At 44.1% G+C, this 27,673-nt stretch overlaps 1 protein-coding gene across 2 annotated transcripts in view; it reads left to right on the top strand.

Annotated features, from left to right (window-relative positions):
* Positions 1-24,863, top strand: part of DNMBP (dynamin binding protein) — a 95,649-nt gene extending 70,786 nt beyond the window's left edge. For both annotated transcript variants that reach the window (XM_008144174.3, XM_028149197.2), the window contains 12 exons: positions 809-908; positions 2,844-2,991; positions 3,854-3,871; positions 4,246-4,445; positions 6,082-6,212; positions 7,165-7,269; positions 12,695-12,823; positions 14,973-15,305; positions 16,267-16,446; positions 18,769-18,967; positions 21,379-21,926; positions 23,037-24,863. In XM_008144174.3, coding sequence (XP_008142396.2) covers positions 809-908; positions 2,844-2,991; positions 3,854-3,871; positions 4,246-4,445; positions 6,082-6,212; positions 7,165-7,269; positions 12,695-12,823; positions 14,973-15,305; positions 16,267-16,446; positions 18,769-18,967; positions 21,379-21,926; positions 23,037-23,222 — 2,277 coding nt within the window. In that variant the 3' untranslated portion in view covers positions 23,223-24,863. The remainder of the gene's footprint in view (positions 1-808; positions 909-2,843; positions 2,992-3,853; positions 3,872-4,245; positions 4,446-6,081; positions 6,213-7,164; positions 7,270-12,694; positions 12,824-14,972; positions 15,306-16,266; positions 16,447-18,768; positions 18,968-21,378; positions 21,927-23,036) is intronic.
* Positions 24,864-27,673: the final 2,810 nt, after the last annotated feature.

Below are 27,673 nucleotides of genomic sequence, written 5' to 3'. Positions count from 1 at the left end.
TGGAAATGATTGGGTTCCTGGCTCTAGCAACTGATTTGATTGCACAAGGTTTGTTCAGGAAACTCGTTAACTGTCATGTGCATATTATGTTAGGTACTTTTCTGGATGCTGGAGATAGAAAAAGAGGTTCACAGTTTCTGGGGATTTATAGTCCTTATTGCTTGTTACTTGACCACCTGGACGGGGTTTGGGTTTGTCTTCCTGGAGCAGTCACTTCCAAGAACTTCTACAGGAAGTAGGCAGTGCCATCAGGCTTTGGGTACCGGGTGAGAATGTGAATCCCAGTATAATTATAGACCAAATTGATTCCAGTCATTTTACTAAGGTAGTGGGGGAGGAGGATGGGGAGAATAGTTGAATCAGGGACTAAGGGTAACACTAAAGCTAATGCTGGATGTTTCTGTTCTGGAAACTCTGTGAGAGTGAGAGAAAATGACCTTCAATGGTTTTTTAAAAATATGTTTTTATTGAGAGAGAGAGAAACTTCAATGAGAGAGAAACATTGATAGAAAGAGATAGAAACATCAATGAGAAAGAAACATTGATCGCTGCCTCCTGCACGACCCCCCTCCTTCCCTGTCCCTCTCCCCCCCGACACTGGGATAGAGCTCAAAACCCTGACATGTGCCCTGACTGGGAATCAAATCAGTGACCTTTTGGTTCATAGGTTGACGCTCAACCACTGAGCCACACTGGCCAAGCTGACCTTGAACAATTTTTGTATCATACTTGAAGAGGTGTTTCTAATGTGAATGATATGCTATTAATTTCATTTTTGTGAATCTTTATGTTTGTTTCCCTTTCTCAGATACCAAACATTGATTTTGAGGGACTTTTTGGAAATATGCAGATGGTGATAAAGGTCTCAAAACAATTATTGGCCGATCTGGAAATCAGCGATGCTGTAGGTATGAGCTCCAGAAGCAACTTTTTTTTTTTTTTTTTTTTTAACTTCATGGGTAAAAGGCAGGAGGAGAAAGGCCTTGCTAAGAAACGAAGTTTTAGTTACTTAGTTCAGAGGTTGTTTGGCCCTCAGCTTCTCCTTTTATCTGCAGCCTACTTTGAGGTAATATAGGATCTTAGCAATAGAATAAATTTTAGTTATTACTGAATAGGATGTTTTTTAGACTGATGGTTGCAACCTGATAGTGGATCATGAGGTCAATTTAGTGGGTTGCACTAATAAAATAGAAAATATCAGAATGTATTTTTCTCCTAATTTTATTTTACTACCTGTATATTATGACAACAATGAAACAGGAAATTAAAACAAAATATCCATAATCTCACCCCTATAAGATATCAACTGTGTTTATTTTTCCTTCTTCCCTTCCACTTCTTTTCCCAAGACAAGCAGGAATTGGGTAGCAGAGTGTGATGCGCTGTAGGTACACAGAGGATAGTGGAGGAGAGGGCCTCGGAACGGAATGGTTCAAGACCTTGGCAGGAGTTTTAGCTTCACAAGTGAGGGACACCCTGCAGTGGCCATGTGCATGAGGTGGAGCGAGACTCTATGAGAGCACCATGCTGGGGGGCTTCAGTCTTGGTCAACCAGAAGGCCAGGCAGTGCCTTCACTGGGGAATTAATAAAGGATTAGATTTGGAACATCTGACGAGGGACTGTTCTGAGAAGTCAGAGAAAGGGAAATTAAAGCTTTGTTGAGCCACTAGCAAATGGCAGATTGACATGAATTGCATAAGCAAATTCTTATTTTGCTTAAATTTGATTTATTTTAACATTTTAAATTTAACTTATTTTAATTACATTCACATGGCACACAGTCAGAAAGGTACAAAGAACTAATGAAAAGTATCCTACCTGTCCCCCAATACCCAGCTCTTTTCAAATTGAAGCAACAAGTGTCACTAGTTATCTTATATCTCCTTCCAGAGATAGTTTATCATATATCAGCAATTACATATATATTTTTCTACCTTGGTTCACCATCCCTGTTTTTTAAAATTATACCAGTGGCAGCATACAATGCAAACTGCCTTACACTAAGTCTTTTTCCCTCTCAACACTGTACCTCCAAGCAGTCTTAATGACTAGGAAAGAGGGGTAACTCAGCAAAAATCAAGGCGATCTAGGGTGCTGGAGAAAGCAGCACCGAATTAATTTGCTAATCCTGATTGGAGAAGGATTCCAGTACAACCAGGACAGCATCTAGCGGAAAAGGAAAGAATGATAGGTGTTCAGAGCTTGGATGAGTTAGAAGATGAGGAGGTTGAGAAAAGAAGGAAGTCCCAGGAGACTGTGTATGTATTAATATGTAAAGGGACTGGCTTTTAAAGTATTTTAAACATGTCCCACAGAAAGAAATATTTTACATAAGGCCCCAGGATACGTGTACTAGTATGTGTGTGTATGCCTGTGCTTACTTTTACTATGTCCAATGTTATCTGATTTTTTTTTTCTATTCTATTTTCCCAAATGAGTGCTGATCATTACCTGTGAAGTCAATTTCATGACCCACTTATGGGTTTTGACCCACAGTTTGAACGACTCTGGAAAGTACTTGCAAACCCCTTACTCTGCCTGATTGAAAGGGGCTGGAGACTGTCTCAGGGACCAACTGTGTGTGTGTGTGTGTGTGTGTGTGTGTGTGTGTGTGTGTGTGTGTGTACTGAAAAGTAAATACACGGGTAACATGTCTCTTAAATTTTGCTTTAAATAAGAGTATTTTAAGCTATTACATGGAAATTTCTTATTAATTTGATGGGTAGTCTTACCATCATTTCTTGTGGTAGGGTTTAACTGACATTAAAGTTTTCCTATACACCTTACATTTAGGAGACTGAGAAGAAATTTACTAAAAACACTGTATGTGTATATTTTAAAGGACCTGTGTTTCTTGATCACCGGGATGAGCTTGAGGGAACATACAAGGTTTACTGCCAGAATCACGACGAGGCCACCTCACTGCTGGAAATCTATGAGAAGGATGAGAGGATCCAGAAGCATCTTCAGGATGCCGTGGCAGAGCTTAAGTAGGAATTTTGATCACTTCACTTCCATCATAGCTCTTTAGTTCTGCCTTTTGAACATCACTCCCATGTATATGTCTATACTGCTTATGATATCTATCATCCATCTTGTTTTAAACATAAATGATATATTATTATAGGTCCTATTAGGTAACTTGCCTTTTTCCATCATATATCATGAAAATCATAAGTGGCATCCTGCTTGTACTTTTACCCATTTCAGGCACTTTTATCTATACATACAAAGTATTAACTTGGCATTTTGAGGTAAGAAGTAGCCAGGAAGGTAGTTTGGTCCAAATAGACAAGAGTGTAGATAAGAAGAGCATATTCAATTATTCCCCCCTGCCACCCCTACCCTCCCTGCCACTGATCTTTAGAGAGAGTGGAATGGAGGGAGGAGGGGGAGAGAGAGAGAAACATCGATGAGAGAGAGACACATTGATTAGTTGCCTCCTGCACATGCCCCAACCCAGGCCGGATTGGGCCTACAACCCAGGTACCTGCCCTTGACTGGGAATCACACCCGGACCCTTTGGTCCTTGGGCCGACACTAACCACTGAACCAAACTGGCCAGGACAAATTCAGTTAATCTTGATATCAGGGGAGATTCTCCTGGTCCTGGGGAGGCATGTTAATGTATATATCTAAGTAGATCAAAGTGAAATTAGGGGCTTACTAACTTTTTTAAATAGACTAGGTACACTACCATAGACATTCATAATTTCTCTTTTATCCCATGTGATTTTTGTTCGCTCAACTAATAGGTGTTAACGTTGAATTGATATGTTCTGAGAAAAATATGAAGATCAGCATTATCTCTAATCAGCTGTCTCTTTTCTTTTCATGCTCACTGCCCTGTAGGAGCCTGTACAACGAATGGTACGTTCCCTCGCCACTTGCACAAACTCATTTTTAAATTTTCTTCCTTTGTAGACAGAAAACTAGAAGTAGATTTACCTTGTTATATTTTTCTCCATAGCACTTACCACCCAATGACACTGTATATGATATTTGTTTGTTTATTGCCAGTCTCATTCCATCGGGGCAGGGACTTTTTATGGTCATTGCTAAATCCCCGGCACCTGGAACAGTACCTACCTGGCATTTATTAGGTGTCCAGTGAACATGAATGGATGAAAGTAGAAAGTAGGAAGAAAGAACAGAGCTCTACTTAGGAATAAAGGATACTACCTGTGAGTCCTGTATTATTTATTGACAGTGGACTAGAGGCTCTGTTTTTCCTTCTCTTATAGGGGATGCACAAATTACATTAACCTGGGCTCCTTCCTCATCAAACCAGTACAGAGAGTAATGCGTTACCCACTGCTGCTAATGGAGTTGCTGAATTCCACCCCAGAATCCCACCCAGATAAAATGCCTTTAACCAACGCAGTCCTTGCAGTCAAGGAAATCAACGTTAACATTAATGAATATAAACGTCGAAAGGATCTGGGTAAGAACGGCAGAGTTGCTACAAAGGAGCTATGCCTTTGAGAATGTTCTTCTCAAAAGAATTATTTCACCAGAGGTGGACAAGGCAGATGGTAGGTTATAGGGTTGTGATGAAGGAACAGTAGTAGAATTTGGGGGAAATGTGATCTGAAGAAAGAGAGCAGTCATGATGAAAGCACAACCATGGCATATTGGAAGTACACATCTCTGATAAAGCTTATAGCAGCAAGAGTCTTTCCCAAGAGGCATGAAGACTGATTAGAAAATGGCTGCTCCAGAGTTCCTCCAAGCATGAGTGATTGCCCTCTCAACTCATTGACGGCAACCCTTTTCGATCCGTGCTTGCATTTGTTTGCTCTGCACGTCTGGTTAGGTGTTTCACTGTCTCCATTTAAGTTAGGACTCGCAGGCTTCTTCCAGAAAAGCCCCCTGTGCCCCATCTCTGGGTCCCATCAGTCTGCCTATGCTCAGAAACCTGCCTCTCTCGTCTGAGTTCCTTCCTCCCCCGCACCTCCCCGCAACACTGCAGTCAGTTACCAAACCACCCACTCACTCTTCCTTTATAGTGTAGAATGAATTAAACCATTTCTTTTCCCTTCCTCCTCCTCCTCCTCCTCCCCCTCCTCCTCCTCCTCCTCCTCCTCCTCCTTCTCCTCCTCCTCCTCCTCCTCCTCCTCCTTTCCTCCTCCTCCTCCTCTTCTTCTTCTTCTTCTTCTTCTTCTTCTTCTTCTTCTTCTTCTTCTTCTTCTTCTAGATCAAATGTTTTGTTAAGGCTCTAATTTGAACATTCGAGTAGTATGGTGACCATGCTGAACTGATACATTATTGATATCCTTAAAGAATCTATAATGTAGTGCAATCCCTTTTCCTGTTCTCCACTCTTCTCCTCACTTTACCTAAACCATTTCCTCTGCCTCCTACTTCAGCCATTCACCCACATTCATATGTCATGTTGCTCGTGGCTGAAAAGCTTTCTGGCCACCTAGCCATCATGGTTCATATCTCCTGATGTAATGGCCTCTTCATCTACCATAGTGACAAGTGTGTCTTTTTGCTGCCCCCCATCCTTCCCTTTATGACGCTGCTACCATGAGCTCCAGTCTTTTCTGCAGATTGTGCCTAATGTTTGACACAGTGATTAAAAATAAATAACTCCTGTATAGCATTTTACTGTGTGAGATAATTGGATATAAATATTTCATTTGCATGTGTATGAGACCATTTAAGATGGTCTTATAAGGCAAATACTGTTACTTTCTACATCTTTTTGGAGAGGAATGAGTCTCAGAGAAGTTAAGTGACTTGTTTAAGGCCAGACTTTGATGAAATGACAGATCCTGACATTGAACGCTCATGTTTCCATGAGTTCAAATCTTTAGGCTCTTTTCTTTATACCTGCTACCTCTCCCCCTTGTCGCTAACCTTCTCCAGTCCTTGCAGTGTCTCTCTGCTCTTGAGTATTCTCTCTGTCCATAAATGGTGATTTCGATGAATAATTTGTCTACACTCATTCTAAGCTCATTGAAATCGAGCACTAGCTCTACTTTGGGTTGTTAATCTTGCTTTGTAGCTTATTTTATAGTCTATCTATGCTCAGGAAAGAGCTTTCTAACTCACCAATTTGACTCACTCCCTAGTCCTCAAGTACCGGAAGGGCGATGAAGATAGCCTCATGGAGAAAATTTCTAAACTGAACATCCACTCCATCATCAAGAAATCCAACCGAGTGAGCAGCCACCTGAAGCACCTCACTGGCTTTGCTCCCCAGGTGAGGGTCCTGCACGTCAAGGTTCAGCATGTCTTTGGCAGCTTTTCAAGGCTGCGGGGGGCAGTCTGTGTGGTGTCAGCTGGCATGACTCCCCTCTTGGTACCTCCCCTGGTGTTTGCTGGCTGGTGGATACAGGACCCAGCAGCTACTGGTGATGTCAGTCCATCCATCCACCCAGCCCTCTATCCATTGCCTTGGTGAGCTGCCTGGGTGTACAAAGGCAAAGCAGAAGGCCAATAATTGTGGCTTTAGACACTCATAAAAGCCTTATAATTTATTTAGGGAGATACAATTAAAATTGCAGACCAATTAAGCTAGAAGGGATTTAAAAGCTCACCTAAATTCAATACCATATGCTGCACAGAAGGAAACGTAAAGTCTGAGGGAATGAGTGATGGACAGTGCTGAGGGAAGATCCCAAGTCTCCCGTCTTCATTCACTATAAATACATGGTACCAGTAAGGGAAAATGCAAGGGAAAAAAAAAGTCAGTTGCTAAGCTTTGCAGTTTGTTCTCTACACGCTGTAGTACTCAAGCAAACAGGAGCTCCATGAGCGTGAGCTTCATGTTGGCCAGAGATTTCATCTAAGCCTTAAAGGGAAAGGGAGGGCAGTTGGGTATAGGTAGAGAGGAGAGGGCACACCAGGCAAAGCAACAACACAGGGTTAAAGGCAGAGAGTCAACCGATGTGGCAGGTGCCAGGGAAAATGGTGGACAGAGCAGCCTCACCAGACCACAGGGTCTCTATCAGGCCGGAGGAGGTAAGGTGTGACCGTAGGGGGCCCTCTCTCAAAGCCATGCAGAGGGGTTTAAATTCAGTTTAGTATGATTCAGGGAAACATCAAAGGTTTAAAGTGTAAACAAAAGGTGTTTTTAAGAAAGATACTTTTGCCAATAAGGTAGATTGAGGGCGAGTTCACATCAGCTAACAGCACTTGTTTATTTTGAACAGATAAGAGATGAAGCATTTGAAGAAACAGAAAAGAACTTCCGAATGCAGGAAAGACTGATCAAATCTTTTATACGAGACCTGTCTCTCTACCTCCAGCACATCCGGGTGAGTGAGGACATTGCTCTGGTTAGGATCCCATAGGCACCATTCTGTCCACTTTCCCCTTCATCCAGCATGTTGTTGAATGTTGAACAGTCTGGATTCAAATGACCATTATGCCATGACATGCTTTTTATCGGGATTCCTAAGGCTTATTTAAAAGTTAAGTAACCTTTAGAAGATCAGCATTGTTGTATTAATTTTAAAGTGTCCAGCCCTTCCTAAAAAGAAGTCCTTTGCTTTAAAAAAAATAATTTTTTAAACTAAGTAAAATGGTATGAAATTCAAAAGGTACCAAAGGGTTAAGTAAAAAATAAAAATAATGATTCCCCCTGTCCCTGTCTCCTAGTCATCTTCTATAGAGACAGGCGCCATTTATTAGACTCTTCTTGCCTGGTGTGTGTGTGTGTGTGTGTGTGACACATTGTTCAGCATCTTAGGTTTACACTTACTAGCATCATTTTGGAAGTCAGTCCATCCCTGTACACACACAGAGCTTCTTGCTCTTTTTCTTTTTTTACAACTGCATAACGTTTAATTGTATAGACATGCCATAATATATTTAACGAATCTCTTGTTGACATTTAAATTGTAGTTGCAGAAGATTAGAAACATTGGCACAGGAATATCCTTGTAGATACATAATTTTCAGATCTATGAATATATTTAAAAGCCAACAGTACTAGATTTTCTGAGCCAAATCAAATCATGACAGTGTAAATTTTGCTAGATGTTGTTAATGTGTGAAAAATATATATTAATGTATGAAACGATTTCCCCATCCCTTGCTAACACACAGTGATAACAAAATTACAATGTCTTTAAAAGATAGATAAAAACGTTTAAATTTTGATTTGTTTGAATGATGTTGAGGATATTTTTATGTTTAAGTCATCATTTTTCCAGTGATTTGTTTATATTGGGGGGGCACTTATTTATTAACTTATTAGTCTTTTTCTTACTGATTTGTAGACATTCGAGAAAATAGCCCTATGTCTGAGATAATGGTGTAGAAATATTTCCCCACTTTGTTGACTTTTGAGTTTGTTTAAAGTGCTTTCTTTGTGTAGAAGTTTTTTTTTTTTTTTGTAGTTTAAGTAGATGTTTCTTTCATGGCTTCTTAGTTCTATGTCACCCTTCAAAAGACCTTTGCTATTCTGAGATAATAAAAAACAAATATCTCCCCTGTATCAGTACATTTATAATTTAATTTTTTAATGTTAAAGTTACTGACTGACCTGGAATTTACCTTAGTATATAAAGGTTTGAGGTAGGGATTCAACTTTATTTTTCTTTTACAACTGGTTATCCAGTTGTGATCCTCATTTATTTTTTATTTATTATTATTATTTATTTATTTATTTATTTTAATCTTTATTGTTCAGATTATTACAGTTGTTCCTCTTTTTTTCTCCCCATAGCTCCCCTCTGGTTCCCACCCCACCCCACCCCATGCCCTTACTCCCCCCACCCCACTGTCCTCATCCATAGGTGTATGATTTTTGTCCAGTCTCTTCCCGCACCCCGCACACCCCTTTCCCCCCGAGGATTGTCAGTCCACTCCCTTTCTATGCCCCTGACTCTATTATATTCACCAGATTATTCTGTTCATTAGATTTTTTATTCACTTAATTTTTAGATTCACTTGTTGATAGATATGTATTTGTTGTTCATAATTTTTATCTTTACCTTTTTCTTCTTCTTCTTCTTCTTCTTCTTCTTCTTCTTCTTCTTCTTCTTCTTCTTCTTCTTCTTCTTCTTCTTCTTCTTCTTCTTCTTCTTCTTCTTCGTCTTCTTCTTCCTCTTCTTCTTCTTCTTCTTCTTCTTAAAGAATACCTCTCAGCATTTCATATAATACTGGTTTGGTGGTGATGAACTCCTTTAGCTTTTTCTTATCTGTGAAGCTCTTTATCTGACCTTCAATTCTGAATGATAGCTTTGCTGGGTAGAGTAATCTTGGTTGTAGGTTCTTGCTATTCATCACTTTGAATATTTCTTGCCACTCCCATCTGGCCTGCATAGTTTCTGTTGAGAAATCAGCTAACAATTGTATGGGTGCTCCCTTGTAGGTAACTAACTGTTTTTCTCTTGCTGCTTTTAATATTCTCTTTTTGTCTTTTGCTCTTGGCATTTTAATTATGATGTGTCTTGGTGTGGTCCTCTTTGGATTCTTTTTGTTTGGGGTTCTTTGTGCTTCCTGGACTTGTAAGTCTACTTCTTTCACCAGGTAGGGGAAGTTTTCTGTCATTATTTCTTCAAATAGGTTTTCAATATCTTGCTCTCTCTCTTCTTCTGGCACCCCCATAATTCGAATGTTGGTACGCTTGAAGTTGTCCCAGAAGCTCCTTACACTGTCTTCATATTTTTGGATTCTTTTTGCTTTTTGCCTTTCTGGTTGGGTGTTTTTTGTTTCTTTGTATTTCAAATCTTTGACTTGATTCTTGCGATCGTCTAGTCTGCTGTTGGATCTCTGTATAATATTTTTTATTTCAGTCAGTGTATGCTTAACCCTTTGCACTCGCTTGCTTTTTTCTCAATTCCTTTATTCTAATGCTAACCGTGTCGAGTCACACTCGACATCCGAGTGCAAAAGGTTAATTTCTAGTTGGTCCTTTTTCATATCCTCGAGGGTCTCACTAAATTTATTGGCCTTTTCTAGAAAATTCTTGAAAAACCTTATAATCGTGGTTTTGAACTCTGTATCCAGTAGTTTGCTTTCCTCCATTTCTTTCATTTGTGATCTGTTTCTTTGTCTCTGCATTTTGGCTGCTTCCCTGAGTTGATAGAGTGGCTTTGTGTGCTAGGTGTCCTATAGGGCCCAGTGGCTCAGCCTCCCCAGTTACCTGAGGTGGATACTCTTGGTGCACCCCTTTGTGGGCTGTGTGCACAGTCTTGTTGTAGTTAAGCCTTGATTGTTGTTGGTATCACTGGGAGGAATTGACCTCCAGGCCAATTGGCTGTGAGGATCAGCTGTGTTTATGATGGGGGAACTTCTGTGCTGGAGACAGCCTTATGAGGCAAGACTTGCTTCAGTGGGGCTTTGGTGCTCACTGAGTCTGCCCCCTGAGTGTGTCCCTTATGGATCTGAGGAGTTGTAATCTGGATGGTCCTACTCTGACCCCTGGGTACACTGGCTCTTGGATCTCCAAGGAGGTGCTAATGTAGTCTCTGCCTAAGGCCACCCAGCAGGAGCTACAGAGAGGTCTGCAGATTCCTCTTCTTTTTTGGGTTTTGGAGGTGCCCAGATGAGGCCCAGCTGTGAAGCAATGCAAGCTGCTGTGGGGCCTTGGACCTTCTTTTGGATGTTCTGGGTCTCTCTGACTCAGCTGCAGTTTGATAGGTAAGTTTAGAATTAAAGGGACCAGGCCATTCATATGCAAAATCCTCTGTGCACAGCTGGGGTGGGGCGGAGTCTCAGGGTGGAGCAAACAGCAATGGCTTCCCATTAGCCCTGCCCTAAGAGACCCTGGGTCTCAGTGTCCCTTGGTAATCGCTGCAAGCACCTCTGAGAGAAAGCCGCCCTCAAGTTCCACCCGCTGCCAGACAGTCCAGTTTCTCCCCAAATGAGTCTGGGTCCCCAGAGTCTCGCCCGGAACTGGAGTTCAGAGCAGTCGGGAGCTTGTGTCTCCCTGTGGATTGAAAAAGCCAGCCGCGTGCTCAGTTGCCAGCCCTCTCCGTACCTCTGCCTTTACTTCCGCAGCTCCTCTGAGTCTCAGTGTGCTTTTCTCTTCCCTTCTAGTTGTAGAATTTCCACTCAGCCAGCCTTCCTGTGGTTCTGGATGATGTCCGTTTTGTCTTTTAGTTGTAGTTTTGAAGTTGTTGTGCGAGGCGGCAATGCAAGCTGCTGAGGAGCCTTGGGCCTTCTTTTGGATGTTCTGGTGTTTACCTATGCCACCATCTTGGTTTCGTGTCATCCTCATTTATTGAGTAGTCCCCACTGATTTGAAATGCCCCCTACATTTCCTTTAAATATCAAACTCTCCCTCTTCATATTTTAAAAATGTAATTAGATAAAACTTTTAAGGAGTGCATTGGCTTCAAATGAGAGATTTGACCAAAATATATTGGGACAACTGCTAAGTATATTCCCTTGTCTGAGGACTTTACCCTACAGTTCCTCTATTTGCTACCCCAGTTTGGCTGTTCTCTCTTCATGTTTTCTAAATGTATAGCAAGTATACTAGAGCCCCCAACTCTTAAAAGACTCATCTCCATAGCAACAGGTGGAAGTATTTTGGGGTGGGACATATGTAACATTGACAGCCATTTGATGGGCAGGTGGCTGCTAATAGAGGAAATTAAGAGAGAAAATGTTGAAGTTGTGTCGCTGACATAAAATGGAAAAGCCCCGCTAGCAGTAACGTTAGCTAATAGATTGGCTGTGAGAGAGGGCCAGCAAGAACATAAGCTGAGGGACGTTGACTGTATAATTTGGTCTCCACGTTGGCATATGGACTGATATTTTGCAACTTGACAACATCACTTTAAAAGAATAGAAGAGGACATCATATGTCACATTAGTTTCCCCACTCGGGTGGAATTAGAAAGATTCCCCACTTTATCTTTCCAACTAAACCCTGGCTTTATTTATATGTACAGATAAAGGACGTAAAGATAAGAGGTCAAAAATGTAGTAAAATAAAATATCAAATCAATGTATGAGGCACTGAATAGTTTTGGCTTAGGGACTTCATTTACCCTTGAAATATATAAATGGGGCTTTAGATTTTATTTAATTAACATTAAAATAATATTCTTTCCTCAAACTTAAATAAAGAAGGCAAATGCCATCATTTGTTTCAAATAGCCAAAGAAAACCAACTTGGTATTTAAAAATGGTCGGGATCAGTCAGGAGGCGTTTACTCTGCATTCACTTATTTTTTCATATTTTTGGCATTATTACAGATGGATGCTGCCTTCACATTAATAAGTTACATTGTGTGTAAGGGGGTATTTTTGTAAGGAAAAATCAGCAAGAACCATCAGGAGTGCCAGAGTTTGGGTGAAGGAAGCAAGGTTGCATTACCCAGAGGGCATTGGGCAGTTGTTTTTGAGAAGGTGACATCATGAGCCAAGATGCGAAGAGGAGAGATGATTGTTCATTATCACAGTCTTGCAGGAATCATCTTGACTTCAATGTAATTGACTTTTTGATGCATTAAGAAACCCTCAAATTAGGGACATAAGGAAATACAAAAGAGATGATAAAAGCCCTCACCAATTTTCCCATAATTAAAAGTCTTAGGCTTTTCCTGGTGCCCGTAAGTCATAGTTTATGAAAATATGCTTGTTTCAAAGCTAAAATGCTACACCACAGAGAAAAAATTTAATTTCAGAACTCCTTTTTCCCCGGCTGCTACCAAGCAATGAATGATGAAGGCTAGCCAGTTCTGTTTGATCTTACTTGCCTTTGTTCCTCACCGGCTCCAGGAATCGGCCTGTGTGAAAGTGGTGGCTGCGGCGAGCATGTGGGATGTGTGCATGGAGAAGGGACACAAGGACTTGGAACAGTTCGAGAAGGTGCATCGCTACATCAGTGATCAGCTCTTCACCAACTTTGTAAGTGACGTCTTCAACACACTGTTCACGGCTGGCCCCCTTCCTGGGGCTCTCTCTACCTCCAGCTGACGGAAAGTTACCCACAGAGACACGCTCTGTGCTTTAGGAGTCCTGGCCGTCCTCTAGGATATTTGCAGCAGGATTTTATATCCCAAGGATATAAGTTAAAGGCCAGGTAGGACCTATACGTATTCACACAAATGTTTTCGGAGCTTGTGATCAGCCTGGTTTCAGCAGACAAAGGAAAACTAGGAAAAGTAATCATGGGTCACAATTGATAACGCTGATCAAAAGAAAACAATGATTGGAATGGTAACTTAAAAAGGAATATTTAGGAATTGTTAAGAGGTTAACAAATAGATCTTTGAGATTGTACAAACTACAAGGAAAGTACTACAGGCCACATTGCTTCTGAATTCTAAATAGATATCCAGTTAACCCTAGAACAAAACTGGTTTGAACTACATGGGTCCACTTATACACAGACTTTTTTCAATGTATACTGTAAACATATTTTCTTTTTCTTATGATTTTCTTTATATATATAATAAATATATATATAAATAAATATATATATATAGTATTGATTTTTTTACAGAGAGAAAGGGAGAGAGATAGAATTAGAAACATCGATGAGAGAGAAACATCGATCAGCTGCCTCCTGCACAACCCCCACTGGGGATGTGCCTGCAACCAAGGTACATGCCCTTGACCGGAATCGAACCTGGGACCGTTCAGTCCGCAGGCCGACGCTCTATCCACTGAGCCAAACCGGCTTCGGCATGATTTTCTTTCTTTTTTAAAATACTTTTTATTTCTTTTTATTGATTTCAGAGAGGAAGGGAGAGGGAGAGAGAGATAGAAACATCAATGATGAGAGAAAATCATTGATCGGCTGCCTCCTTCACGCCCCCTACTGGGGATCAAGCCCACAACCAGGGCATGTGCCCTTGACCAGAATCGAACCCAGGACCCTTCAGTCCTTAGGCCTACACTCTATTCATGAGCCAAACTAGCTAGGGCTCTTATGATTTTCTTAACAGTTTCTTTTCTCTAGCTTACTTTATTGTAAGAATACAGATTATAATTTGTATAATATATAAAATATGTGTTAATCGACTATTTGTAAGGCTTCCGGTCAATATTAGGCTTTTGGTAGTATAGTTTTTGAGGAATCCAAAGTTATATGTGGATTTTCAATTGTGCAGGAAGCCGGTACCACTAACTCCTGCATTGTCCAAGAATCAGCTGTATGTGGTATTTGTTTGGTCCGAAGTAGAAAGAAATAGGTGGGGGTTGATAGTGTCTTGGAGATGTCCAGATGGCGTGGAGCTGAGGACAATGTGCACACTCAGAGAACCTACAGGTGTTCTAACATTAGCATTTAAAAAAGTAACGTAGTAAGTACCTATTTTTGTTTTTTATGTGTCAATGCTTTGCGTTCAATGTCTGTCCCGCTGGAAAGAATTAAAGAGAAAAGTCCTTTGAAAAATGAGGACATATATTACCAACTAGTTATGATGGAAAAGGGTATTATGGGTGTGAGAAAGTTTTTCTATCCCAGATTTATGTAACAACTAAATCTTAAGTTAAATTCAAGCTACATAGGCATCTACACATAAGAATTGATAGCAGACAGACTGTCACATCTGGGTTGTAATGCAACCATCATATTAACGTGTGTAGTTTAGCATTTGTTATCAACTGAGGAGCTAAGGAGGGATCAGCATATTTTGCACTCTTTGGTGTGTGCACGCTGTTGGGTGCAGAGTTATAAATTAAGAAGTTTTAAAAATATATTTTTTTATTGATTTTAGAGAAGAAGGTAGAGGGAGAGAAAGAGAAACATCAGTGATAAGAGAGAATCATCAATCAGCTGCCTCCTGCACACCCCCTACTGGGGATCGAACCTGCAATCTGGGCAAGTGCCCTGACTGGGAATCAAACTCTTGACCTCCTGGTTCATAGGTCGATACTTAACCACGCCTGCTAGGCATAAATTGAGAAGTTTTGTGGAGTATGTCTATTCATCTGGGATTGGGTAAGCAGGACACTTGGATCTGCATGGGGGTAGCTTGTGCACTAGGGATACAGCAGATGGTGTAGGACATAACAAATACTGAGCAACGTGCCTTTCTTGTCCCTACAGAAGGAGAGGACAGAGCGGCTGGTCATCTCCCCCCTCAACCAGTTACTAAGCATGTTCACAGGGCCCCACAAGCTGGTGCAGAAGCGCTTTGACAAGCTGCTGGACTTCTACAACTGCACGGAGCGGGCGGAGAAGCTGAAGGACAAGAAGACTCTGGAGGAGCTGCAGTCGGCCCGGAACAACTACGAGGCCCTGAATGCGCAGCTGCTGGATGAGCTGCCCAAGTTCCATCAGTTGGCCCAGGGCCTCTTCACCAACTGCATCCACGGCTACGCCGAGGCCCACTGCGACTTCGTGCGCCAGGCTCTGGAGCAGTTGAAGCCCCTGCTTTCAGTGAGTCCCTCATTCCTCCACCCCCACCCCCACCATGGAGAGTTCCTCTCTGAAGTTCTCCTGGTGATTTTCTGGACGTGCACAGTAGGGTTATTTGAGATATTCTGCAAAATAGATAGATTAATATGTTATTAGGTCAAGCCCATTAGGAATTGGAATTCTTTAACCCTTGATGGTGCCTGTGAAGCCCATGGCTTTTTAAAAAAATTATGTTTTTATTGATTTTAGAGAGAGGAAGGGTGAGAGAGAGAGAGAAACATTGATGAGAGAGAAACTGCAATTGGCTTCCTCTGCACGCCCCCTACTGGGGATCAACCTGCAACGGGGGCATGTGCTCTGACCGGGAATCAAACTCATGACCTCTTGGTTCATGGGTCAACATTCAACCACTGAGGTACACTGGCCAGGCCTGTGGCTTTTAATTAATTAATTAATTAATTAATTAATTTTTTGTTAATTCTCAGCTGATTTTGTTTTGTTTTGTTTTGTTTTGCTCATTAATTTTTAGAGAAAGAGAGAGTGGAAAGCAGGAAGGGAATGGGGAGGGGGTAAAGAGAGAGAGAGACATCGATGTGAGAGACATATAAATTGGTTGCCTCCCACATGCGCCCAGACCAGGGCCGGGGGTTAAACCTGCAACCCAGATACTTTCCCTTAACTGGGAATTGAACCTGAGACCTTTTGGTGCATGGGCCAACACTCTAACCACCGAGCAACACCAGCCAGGCTACTCCCTTGGCTTTTAAATGGTTCTCTTCCCACCCTGCACAGTCCCCAGCAGAGCCAGCCAACGTGCCCGCTGGCAGCCCCGTCCCTGGCATCGGCCGCAGTGTCAGTAGCTCACACAGAGTGAGCTGCCGCTGAACTGCAGCTTCCAGTTGGTTTTACCGAGACTGTCAGTCCGGCATCTTTCATCCGTATTCTCTCCTTTCCTCTATCTCGCTCTCCCTACCATCTCCAGTTACTTAAAGCTGCCGGCAGAGAGGGAAACCTTATTGCCGTCTTCCACGAGGAGCACAGCAGGGTTCTGCAGCAGCTCCAGGTTTTCACCTTCTTCCCAGAGGCTCTCCCAGCGACCAAGAGGCCGTTTGAGAGGAAGACCGTGGACCGCCAGTCTGCTCGAAAGCCACTCCTGGGCCTGGTGAGTCGGGAATGAGAGAGCGGATGCCCAGCCTCGCTGATAAGAATGTGAACCCTGGAGCTCGACCCCCTGGGTTCAGATCCCGATACCGCCACTTAACTCACTGTATGTCCTTGAGCAAGTACCTTAACCTCTGTGCCTTGGTTTCTTCTTCCCTAAAATGCAGATAATAATTATACTGCATCTTGGAGTTATTATGAGGTTTACATGAGTTAATATATGTAAAGCACTCAGAAACTTTCTGGCAGTTAGTAAGCACTATATAAGTAAGCTGTTATCATTGTTATGTTTAGCATTGATGGACTCAGCTCTGTCTCTACAGATTAGCAATTTAATAGGAGTTTAAATACTTTATAATAAATAAAAAAAGGTTATCGAGTTCTTACCTATGATGGGCTCATTCATTCATGTACTCACTTTTATCGAGCATCACCAGGTGCCTGACAGTGAGCACCTGTAGTTTTCTTATACTTGGTATATACTTCCAAATGCCCTCTGAAAAGCATACTTGGATTTTTGTCTATACAGTGAAAGGAATTAGTAGTCTTAGTACTTTGATCAGTTAATGAAGGCGACTGATTTAAGGGCATGTTCATTCTGCCAGGCCTCCCTATTTTTTATCATATATTAGAAGAGGTAATTATTTGATTTACTGCCAAACAGTTCATGGCTAACTGCTTTATTACCTGGAGATATCCTATATAATAAAACCCTAATATGCAAATCGACCAAACAGTGGAACAACCGGTCGCTATGACGACCGGTCGCTATGATGCGCACTGACCACCAAAGGGCAGACGCTCAATGCCGGAGCTGCCCCTGGTGGTCAATGCGCTCCCACAGGGGGCGCCGTTCAGCCAGAAGCCGGGCTCACTGCAGTGCTAAGGAGCAGTGAGCCTGGCTAAGGAGCAGAAGCTGGGCTCATGGCTGGCATGAGCAGCACTAAGGACCCCTCTGGGGATATCTGACTGCTGGCTTAGGCCCACACCCCCCGTCTCCCTCCCTCTCCCCCCCCCGCAAACCCCCAGGGAGCCGGCAGTCAGACATCCCCCAAGGGGTTCTGGACTGTGAGAGGGTGCAGGCTGGGCTGAGGGGACAACACCCCCCATCCTCCCAGTGCACGAATGTTGTGCACCGGTCCTCTAGTGTGTGTGTGTGTGTGTGTGTGTGTGTGTGTGTGTGTATGTATGTATATATATTTAAATATATTTTTATTGATTTCAGAGAGGGAGAGAGAGAGAGAGAAACATCAATGATGAGAGAGAATCATTGATCAACTGCCTCCTGCACACCCCACCCTGAGGATCGAGCCCACAACCCAGGCATGTGCCCTGACCAGGAATTGAACCGTTCAACCACTGAGCGATGCCCAGCCAGGCAATATATATATAAAAAAAAATTATATTTATTTGGGTGACATTGGTAGTTATATTTTTTTAAAACTCAATTCTTCCATATTTTGAAAACTTTGGTAAGCTATGCCAGATTACATCAGGTCATGATCTAAAAGACTGAAGACTTACCTTTATTTAAAGTATTTTTGCCCATATAGTCTCATAGACATTAATTTAGATTAGCTTAAAAGGGGGAATCAAATTTATTATTACTTTATCTTATTTTTAAAAATTTATCTTTATTGTTGAAAGTATTATGTCCACATTTTCCCCCTGATTCACCCCCAAGTTATGCATATATGCATAGAAGTTCTTATGGATATTATTTGTTTATATCAGTGGGGAAGTCAGCATGAGGAAAGTCTCGGTTGTTTAGCTTCATACAAAGACCCAGTAATATTAAGTAATATTAGGTATTTTGAGTCTTTGGGTGGCACTTTAGTCATATTTTTTTGTCACAAGATAATAGTAAAACTGTGACTTAAATTTTCTTAATAGCTGCAAAGGCACCAAGCAAGGCCTAAGGCAGTGGTCGGCAAACTGCAGCTCGCGAGCCGCGGTTTGCCGCTCTGTTGACTAATGAGTTTGCCGACCACTGACCTAGACTCTCGATTCCATTAATTACAGGCTGTTGTTGTTCCTTGTGATTAAGCCCCTATCCCAGTGGTCGGCAAACTCATTAGTCAACAGAGCGGCAAACCGCAGCTTGCAGCTTGCGAGCCGGAGTTTGCCCACCACTGGCCTAAGGGATCAAGACTTTTACCCGGCCCCGTGGACGGACTCTGGCACAGGCACGGCTGACAGGCGCAGGAGCAGCTGGCTGCTGTCGTCCCCGCTCTGAGACTGACAGTGTCGGGATGAAACCCAGCTGCTGGGATAATGGCCGGGGAGGGCTTCTGCTGATGGTGTTTCTCATGCTGCCTTTCAGCCAACTTACATGCTGCAGTCGGAAGAACTCCGGGCCTCTCTTCTGGCGAGGTACCCCCCAGAAAAACTCTTCCAAGCAGATCGGAACTTCAATGCTGCTCAAGACCTGGACGTCTCCCTTCTGGAAGGTGACCTGGTGGGCGTGATCAAGAAAAAGGACCCCATGGGCAGTCAGAACCGCTGGCTGATTGACAATGGAGGTGAGAATGTTGGACACCAGGTTACTGTAACTCTCAGTGAGGAAGGGCTTTGGGCTGTAGCTGAATCCTGTCTGGGCTGGAAAAAAATACGAGTCTTTGATTAAAGGGGAAAATAACCTTGAAAGTTCTGTCCACCTCTGGAGAGTATAATGCCCAAGTGATTACTGAAACAAACCCCGTCTTCAGTTTTGGTTTTGTTTTTTACAAATTCCAGAGGAGATTCCATTCCTTCCCTTGCAAGGTCTGGCCCTGCTTCACAGCCCCCAGGGCAGTGGGTGCTGCCGGATGGGGCCTGTGCCCTCGCAGCCAGTTCCGAGCAAACCACAACATGAGCGGCCTTCTTCCGAGCTCTGGGAATGTGCCGGGAGTGTGTGCATTTAAAACCTGTGAGACGGAGGTTTTCGTTTGCTTTTTGAGGTTTTCCTCCCATAACAATCTTACCTCATGGCTGTTCATGGATGACTTTAAAAACAGCCCATAGCTTTTTTTGTGGTGGGGGGCATGGGAAAGGGGTACAGAATTTAAAGAAAAGCACAGAGAATAATACTGATCCATGATTCTTTCCCCCAATATCAAAATCTGAAAAGCTTTGAAAAAGCAAAGGTTTGTTTTTTTCCCTCCCAGAATTCATTTGCCAAAACCTGCCTAATCTGAACTCATTTGGTGGCAAAACCTGACCAAAGTGATGTGAGGCTGTTTATAATCATTACCTGTCCCTTTTGGTGTGAAGAGCCATATATTTTGCTACAGAAACATTAGTGGATTTGAATATGGGATATTAACCCAGACCCTGCTGGGGATATTATGAAATATACTAGAGGCCCGGTGCTAGGGTCCCTCGGCGTGGCCTGCGGGGATTGGGCTGAAACCGGTAGTCCAATGCCGCCTGCCACTCCTGCCTGCCACTCCTGCTTATCCTGGCCCCGCTGGCCCCGCTGTGCCTACTGCTGCTGCCACTCTGCTGTGGTCTCCAGGCTGTGGCGGCCAGCTGTGAGCCCTGCGTCTGGCACTCATCAGTCAGCTGAGTGGCGCTCCGCTGTGGGAGTGCACTGATCACCAGGGGGCAGCTCCTGCGTTGAGCATCTGCCCCCTGGTGGTCAGTGCGTGTCATAGCAACCAGTCGACCAGTCACTTAGGCTTTTATATACATAGATTGTATATGTGCTGTATTACCTTCCCCAAATTAAAAAATCTAAATTCTAAAGCACATCTGGTTCTGAGCACTTCAGATATGGATTGTGGGCATATATAATAAGTATCTATGTTCACATTGCCAGAAGTGAAAATGTTAACATTTCTCAGTTTCTTTACAAGTATCTGTAGATTTTTTCCCCTCCCCCTACTCCTCCTTAACCAAAGAATAGAGATTGAAATGGGAAAGGAAGGACAAAGGCTGGGGCCTTCCCGGGGGTGAGCAGGTGAGTGCCCCTGCTGGATCCATGGACAGATGAACTCCTTGTAAAGATCCAAGCTGTTCACAAGGCTCCCTCGTCCTTGGGGTTGTATGGACTCAATCCTGAGAAGTAAAGTGGTAGCAAGAAGCCCACAGTATCCGGATCAGCTGTTACCCTCTACCCCTCACCACCTGCCCAGGGGGCCCTTCCCCATCACTCAGCAGATAAAACAAATGTGTGCCAGCATTGTTTTAGCTCCAGGAAACGCCTGGAAGATGGAGACAGAGGGGGCTCCCACGGGGGTCCCTGCCTGGACAGAGAGTTGTTTCTTAATATCATAAAGCATTTTCCTGTCGATTCAGGATTTCATTTCCCAATTTATACTTCAAAGTTTTAGCTGAAGGCCCTCTTTGTCATCATCTTAGGCAACTTGTTAACGTGAACATGTGCTGTGCATGTGTTGTGTGTGTGTTCTAATCAATAGAAACAGCTTCCCACTTGGACTATGCTCACTATTCCCACCACATTCCTGAACCAGAGACGGGGATTCAAGTGGATGGAAAGAGGGCAAGGAGGCATCTCTGAGGGGCTCTGCCCATGAGGATGGTTATTCAGATCCCTCTGACCACACGCTGTATTTGAACACATCCCTTACGTCGTCCCTTAGTCCTTTCCCCCATGATCTAGGTATCCTGTGGAACTGTCTTCATGTGCTCCTTCTCCAGCTTGTCCTTTTCATTACTGCCCCCTCGACTCTCCACGAGGCCTCCTTATCTCTCGTCTGTTCTGAGGTTGTAACAAGAATGAACTGGCAGGCAGTCACCGCGATTCATCTCTACCCACCCGCATTGTACCCTGGGATTGAATGTCTAATCTGTTTTCTCACTGGGCATCTTACTTTGTGTCTCTCACTATGGAAACTTGTGAACCATAGTTTCTTCTCTGCTGATTACCCCTCCGTCTTTCATCCCTCCTCCTCCTGCTAAAAGCTTTTCATGTCTATTTTCCTCCCCATAGTCACCAAAGGCTTTGTGTACAGCTCCTTCCTGAAGCCCTACAACGCCCGCCGCAGCCACTCCGATGTCTCTGTGGGCAGCCACTCCTCCACCGAGTCCGAGCACAGCAGCTCTTCCCCCAGGTTCCCTCGGCAGAACAGTAACAGCACCTTGACCTTCAACCCCAGCAGCATGACTATGGCCTTCACGTCGGGGCCTTGCCAGAAACAGCCTCAAGATGCATCTTCATTGAAGGAACTTGACCAAGCCACTCTCAATGCTTCCTTCAACGTGTGCAGTTCAGAGAGCAGTCCTTCCAGCTGCCCTTCAGACCCGCACTCCGCCTCCCAGCCCAGGCCCTGGGACGCCACCGAGGTGGCCCACGTCGTGGACCAGCCTGCACCTACCCTGAGGAGCTACCGAAACTCCCGGCATCCAGAGATGGCTGGCTGCTCCGTCCCAGGGCGAAACGGGCAGGATAAAGACCTCATGAAAGGATGTGTAGGAACAGCCCAGAATGTGGAAGATAAAAACGAAGAGCCGGAGAGCAGTGAGGCGTTAGGCAACCAGGTGAGTGCTCCCTGCTCACCTTGCGGGACAGGTGGCAGGTGTGTTGTGGGTGCAGATAATGCTTTTCTAGGGCGGGGCGAGTCAGAGGCTTGCCAGGGCCTGGGGTGTGATCTGGAGATGAGCTCATAGACAGATACTCATGCTGTTGAGTGAGCAACTCAACAGCACCCAGGCCCTTTCTGTGGCCGGCTCTTCACAGCTGTTTCTGAGCCCCTTTTCTGTCATTGGGCATTTACAAGGTGTTACGATGAAAACCTTTCCCACTCTTCTGATTTACTAATTCCTTAGTTGTATAAAGTCTGTTGTTTAACCCATTAGTGAGTTTTTTTATTCAAATACTATATTTCTAGTTCTAGAATTTAGAAATAAAATTCTGGCTCTGTTTCGTTTTTTCCTGTTCCTTTTGTAATGGCCTGTTGCCTTGGGGATCTGAATCTAGCCTCTGTATCTTGAACATTTAAACCTGCACATTTTAAAGCCACGTCTAGATTCACAGCCCTCTGCTTGTTGCCTTTGCTCCGTCTCGCAGCAGTGAGTGGCCGTGTCTGTTTTACAGCGTTTGTCTGTGAGCTCATCTCCCGTGGGGTTGCCTTTGCTGAGAGTCTCGGTCGTGCCCTGGGTTGTGGAAGTGTTTGTCTTTGCCAAGCCCTGGATTCCGAAACACCAGGTTTCCCACTCGTTTCTCAGCTCAGTCCGTCAGAGGAGCACAGTGCGTGCCTGTTTCTCTCTGGCCCAGAATGGACATCCCAGTTCTGGACCCACCAGTGGGCAGTTTCTCTAGACATGTTGAGGGAGACATGTTTTCCTAAATATATCGACTCTGATATGAATTTTGGTTTTCTTTGACTTTGTCTTGTCCACTGTGGCAGCCACCAGCTCTATGCAGCTTAAAATTATATAGTTAGTTACAATGAAATAACATTTTAAAAATGAAGTTCCTGTGTCTTTCTGGCCGTATTTCAAGTGCCCAAGAGCCACTTGTGGCTACGGGCTGCCTCATTGCCGGTGCAGATACAGACCATCCGCATCACCGCAGGAAGTTCCGATGGACAGCCAACGCTCCAGGTAGTTTCCCATGGCCTAACCCAGTTTTTTTCCCCCCCCACACAGGTCTATTTTGCTGTCTATACTTTCAAGGCACGGAACCCAAATGAGCTGAGTGTGTCAGCCAATCAGAGACTCAAGATCCTGGACTTTAAAGACGTTACCGGAAATACAGAATGGTGGTTGGCCGAAGTTAATGGGAAGAAGGGCTATGTTCCATCCAATTATATTCGCAAAGCTGAGTACACCTGAACCTGTTCTGCTTCCCACTCGCCTTGCTACCCTCGCTTCCTTCTGCTGGAGGTTCTGGTGGCCCCCTGAGAGGGCACCGCTCGGGAGGCACAGGCCCTGTCCCCAATGCGCAACCGTGCCACAGGGGGCGCAAGATACGACTTGTTCTCCTCCATTGGGTTCGCAACCTTGATGCTCACTAGAATTTCTAGAATTTGCAATGAACCCTGGAGCTTGAAAACAATTCCATGACCACAAGAAGAGCGGCAAGTGCTGGGTCAGCCTATGGAACTGAGAAATTTCCAAGCAGAAGACAGTATCTTGTGTCTGCTGGGAGCTATGCAATAGCATTAGAAGATGTTGGCATTGGTTGTACTACGCTCCACCATCACCTGACAGAAATCGACTTGGATGAAAAGAATTCTCTGGAAGCCCTTTTAGGCTGTGCCTCTGCCTATGGCAAGGGGTTTGCTGAGATTGTATCAATTCTGGTGTTTCAAAGCTTCAGTGTCTAGCACATGTTCACACCTCTGTGCCCACCCCAATTTCTAAAAGTCCTTAAAACACTAGCATGTGTAATCTTTTTCTTAGCTCACTGATTGGTTATGCAACATTCGACGGCTTTCTTTCTCCTTTTGAAGAGTGTTTAGCGTCTTTATTTTCCTTCGACCTCTTTCTGAAGGTTCTCATTTCTTATAGGTGCAGTCATCTACACCGTTCTGAGAGTTATACTTTATACAATCAGTGTGTGATAATCTCCCCAGGCTCTCACTTCTGCAACCCATAACTGATAGATTTTTCCAAGGAGAATAGGATCAGAGTTCCAGCCATTTCGTTAAAAGGATTCACTCTGCAATGAGCCAAAACCAGCCCAGCCTGGTGAAGACGGGATACCTTTCTTCTTCATCCTTCAAGGCAGTGCTATCCACAGATGCAGAAAACTAACACGTGTCTTCTTTTTTAAAATATGTTTTTATTGATTTCAGAGAGGAAGGAAGAGGGAAAGAGAGAGAGAAACATCAATGATGAGAAAGAATCGTTGATTGGCTGCCTCCTGCACACCCCCTACTCGGGATCAAACTCACAACCTGGACATGTATCCCAACGGGAATAGAACCGTGACCTCCTGATTCATGGGTGGACGCTCAACCACTGAGCAACACCTCCTGGCCTAACACGTGCCTCATTTGAATTAGGATACTCAGTCCTGAAAGTAGCTTATCAGAGACTTGGAAACAGCATTTTCTGTTTTACTCTAACCTCCATGTTTCAGAGATCACAGTCTAAGCCAAAAAGACTCTAAAGTGCCTGATTGTCCCTTCCTCCGGCCTCAGGAAGATGTTTGCTAACCCTCACCTGAAGACTCTCCCCTGAACGTTCTATTTGAGCAGGGCTCTTATTTAGGGTCTGCCCCCATGTGAAGCCTACCTTGGAACAGAAAACTATGAATTTGTCTTAAGAAGGGAATGAAGAACAGTCTTACAGCCCCTGCTCCACCAAGTGCACCTTCGGCCGAACCATCCTGATGAATTGGGAGACCCTGAGCTCCTGAGCCCGGGTGCATGCGGGTCGGTCAGAAGGCAGCAGCGTGAGCCTCTTGTGAATAGTTTATATTTAGAGATGTTTCTATTGGAGTAGTTATTTTATAAATAAAAGCGTTTCTAAGGACCATGAGTAGGTTTTCTTGATTTCCCTCCACGTTTAGCCTGAACTTTCCTGTTGGATTTCTGACAATTAAGTGATGCCCAAATTCCAGGAGATGGGCAGGACTAACAAGAAATTCAAATCAAAATTTATTTGTCAAATGCAATATCAACAGAATTACTGTATACTCAAGAGATGTCCATGCTGCAGGTGATTGTTGCTTTATTTTAAGGCATTTTATTATAAAACTAGAGGCCCAGTGCAAGGATTTGTGCACTGGTGGGGTCCCTTGGCCTTGCCTGCAGGGATCGGGCTGAAACCAGCTCTCCAACATCCCCCGAGGGGTCCCAGATTGCAAGAGGATGCAGGCCAGGCTGAGGGACCCCACCGGTGCACGATTGGGGCCGGGGAGGGACCACGGGAGGGCTCCAGGGTGTGTCCGGCCAGTCTTGCGCAGTCCCGATCAGCCGGATCCCAGTAGCAAGCTAACTTACAGGTCGGAGTGTCTGCTCCCTGGTGGTCAGTGCACGTCATAGCGACTGGTCGAACGGTCGGACACTTGGCATATTAGGTTTTTATTATATAGGATCCTGGCAGAACAGAGGAGCTGAATTCTCTAAGCTGGAATTCCTAAGAGGTTAGTATTTTTCTGATATTATGGATGTGGAAACTAATGCATTTGAGCTTAACCAGGCCATACCGCAGTAGGTTGGGCAAGATTGGGGGTGGGAGGGGCAGACGTAGCAGGAGCACTGGCAGAGGCGGGATTGAGGACGTGTGGGTGACTGAAGCAATCGCATGATATTGTTAAGGGACAGAAATCATGGTTGAGTACGGAGTCTCCGTGGGAGAGAAACATATAGGTCAACACTTTCATTTTATGGATTAGGAAAATGGGGTCGACACTGTGACGTGCTCACAAGTTTCCGATGGATCCTGAATTTAAAGTTGGGCCTCAGACTCTCAAGCTGAGTCTTTACACCTTATTCTGGAGCCAGACTGTCTGACTTCAGACACTTAAGAGCTTTGTGACCTTGGCAACTTTCTAACCCCTGCTTCAGTTTCCTCATCCAAAGTAATGGTAGTAGCCCAACTCAGTGGAATGAGTGTTGTTCCATGCACCAAGAGGTTGCTGGTTCGATTCCCGGTCAGGGCACATGCCAGGGTTGCGGGCTTGATCCCCAGTAGGAGGCGTGCAGGAGGCAACCGATCGATGTTTCTCTATCATCAATGTTCTCTCCCTCTCCCTTCCTCTCTCTCTAAAAAAAATCCATAAAAATATTATAAAATATAAAAACTAAAGTAATGATAGTAATACTATCCATCTCACGAAGTTGTTGGGAAGATGGAATGAATTAGTGCATGGAAAATGTTAGAACATCACCTGACAGGTAGTAAACAAATTGGAGAGCCTTGAGGTCCGAGTCCAGGAATTTAGATTTGATGAGTGGTAATACACTCCTGTTGCTTCTTCAGTGGCTTGACTGTTTTAGGAAAGCTAAATGGCAGCAGGATGATTTGGAGGGTGGAAGATCAAAGGCAAGAAAATCTAATAATCTATGTAGATAACTGATTTGAGCAGAAAATGGCTTGAGAATGGAAAAAAGCAACCTCCTTTAAAGAATATGAAATTGAAGAAATGATGGACTCACTGGCAAAAGGGAGTCATTGGGATGGAAGCAAGTGTATGAGGAAATGAGTTTTGTTTTAAAGCAGCATCACAGTGAGCTGGGGGCTTGCAGGAATGCAGGCCCCACCTACTGAGCGCGGTCCCAGGTGGTTTGTGTGTATTAAAGTTTGAGAAGCATCTATTCAGGCAATGTTTTTAAAAATGGAACTTTCTGTCAGAAAAGTAGGAGTTAGCGAAAACCAAGGAAGGAAAGGGGTGTCAGATGTTTCAGATACAACAGAAGGAAATGTTATTGAAGCAGATTTCCAAATCCGGTTTGCCTGCTTACTTCCTCTCATGAATTTTCACCCTTTTCCTGTCTGGGAGTAGCTCTTCAGATGTGTTTTCATTCAAGAGTCCTAGGAGAACAGGGTGGGGGTAGGGGAAACCTGTGGTCATCTGTAAAGCGTAGATTTCTGGCCTCTCGAGATTATTGCAAGACTGAAACAAGATGATGTCTGCACGTTTTTGTGCGCTGTGAGCTCTCGAATGCATGGTTTCAATAAGGATTGAGTTTGGTGTCACCCTGTTTCCATTAATTGCGAAGCGGAGACTGTTTATATGGGTTTTGTTTCAGGGTTGGGAATATACACAGGCCCCGGAGGAGCAGCACTGTGCTCCGAATTCTGTTTCACTTGCAGAACCTTAGGCTTGAGGATCAAGAAACTTTGAGATCTACATATAACATTCTAACTCCTGTAGTCACCAAACTCTACTCAGGCTTTTAATTCTCTCATCTATTAGTATGTAGTATTGATGGTTTTTAAATATATATATATACTAGAGGCCTGGTGCATGAAATTCGTGCACGGGGCGGGGTGGGGGGGGGGGAAGGGCTGTCCCTCAGCCCAGTCTGTACCCTTTCCAATCTGGGACCCCTTGAGGGATGTCTGACTGCCCGTTTAGGCCCGATCCCACCTAAACGGGCAGTCGTACATCCCTTTCACAATCCAGGACTGCTGGCTCCCAACCACTTGCCTGCCTACCTGCCTGATTGCCCATAACCGCTTCTGCCTGCCAGCCTGATCACCCCCTAACCATTCCCCTGCCAACCTGATTGACACCTAACTGCTTTCCAGCCAGCCCAATTGCCCCTAACTGTCCTCCTCTGCAGGCCTGGTTGCCCCCAACTGCCCTCCCCTGCAGGCCTGGTCCCCCC

Source organism: Eptesicus fuscus, chromosome 17 (assembly GCF_027574615.1).
Source record: "Eptesicus fuscus isolate TK198812 chromosome 17, DD_ASM_mEF_20220401, whole genome shotgun sequence".
NCBI lineage: Eukaryota > Metazoa > Chordata > Mammalia > Chiroptera > Vespertilionidae > Eptesicus > Eptesicus fuscus.
This window is presented reverse-complemented; position numbering and strand designations above follow the sequence as displayed.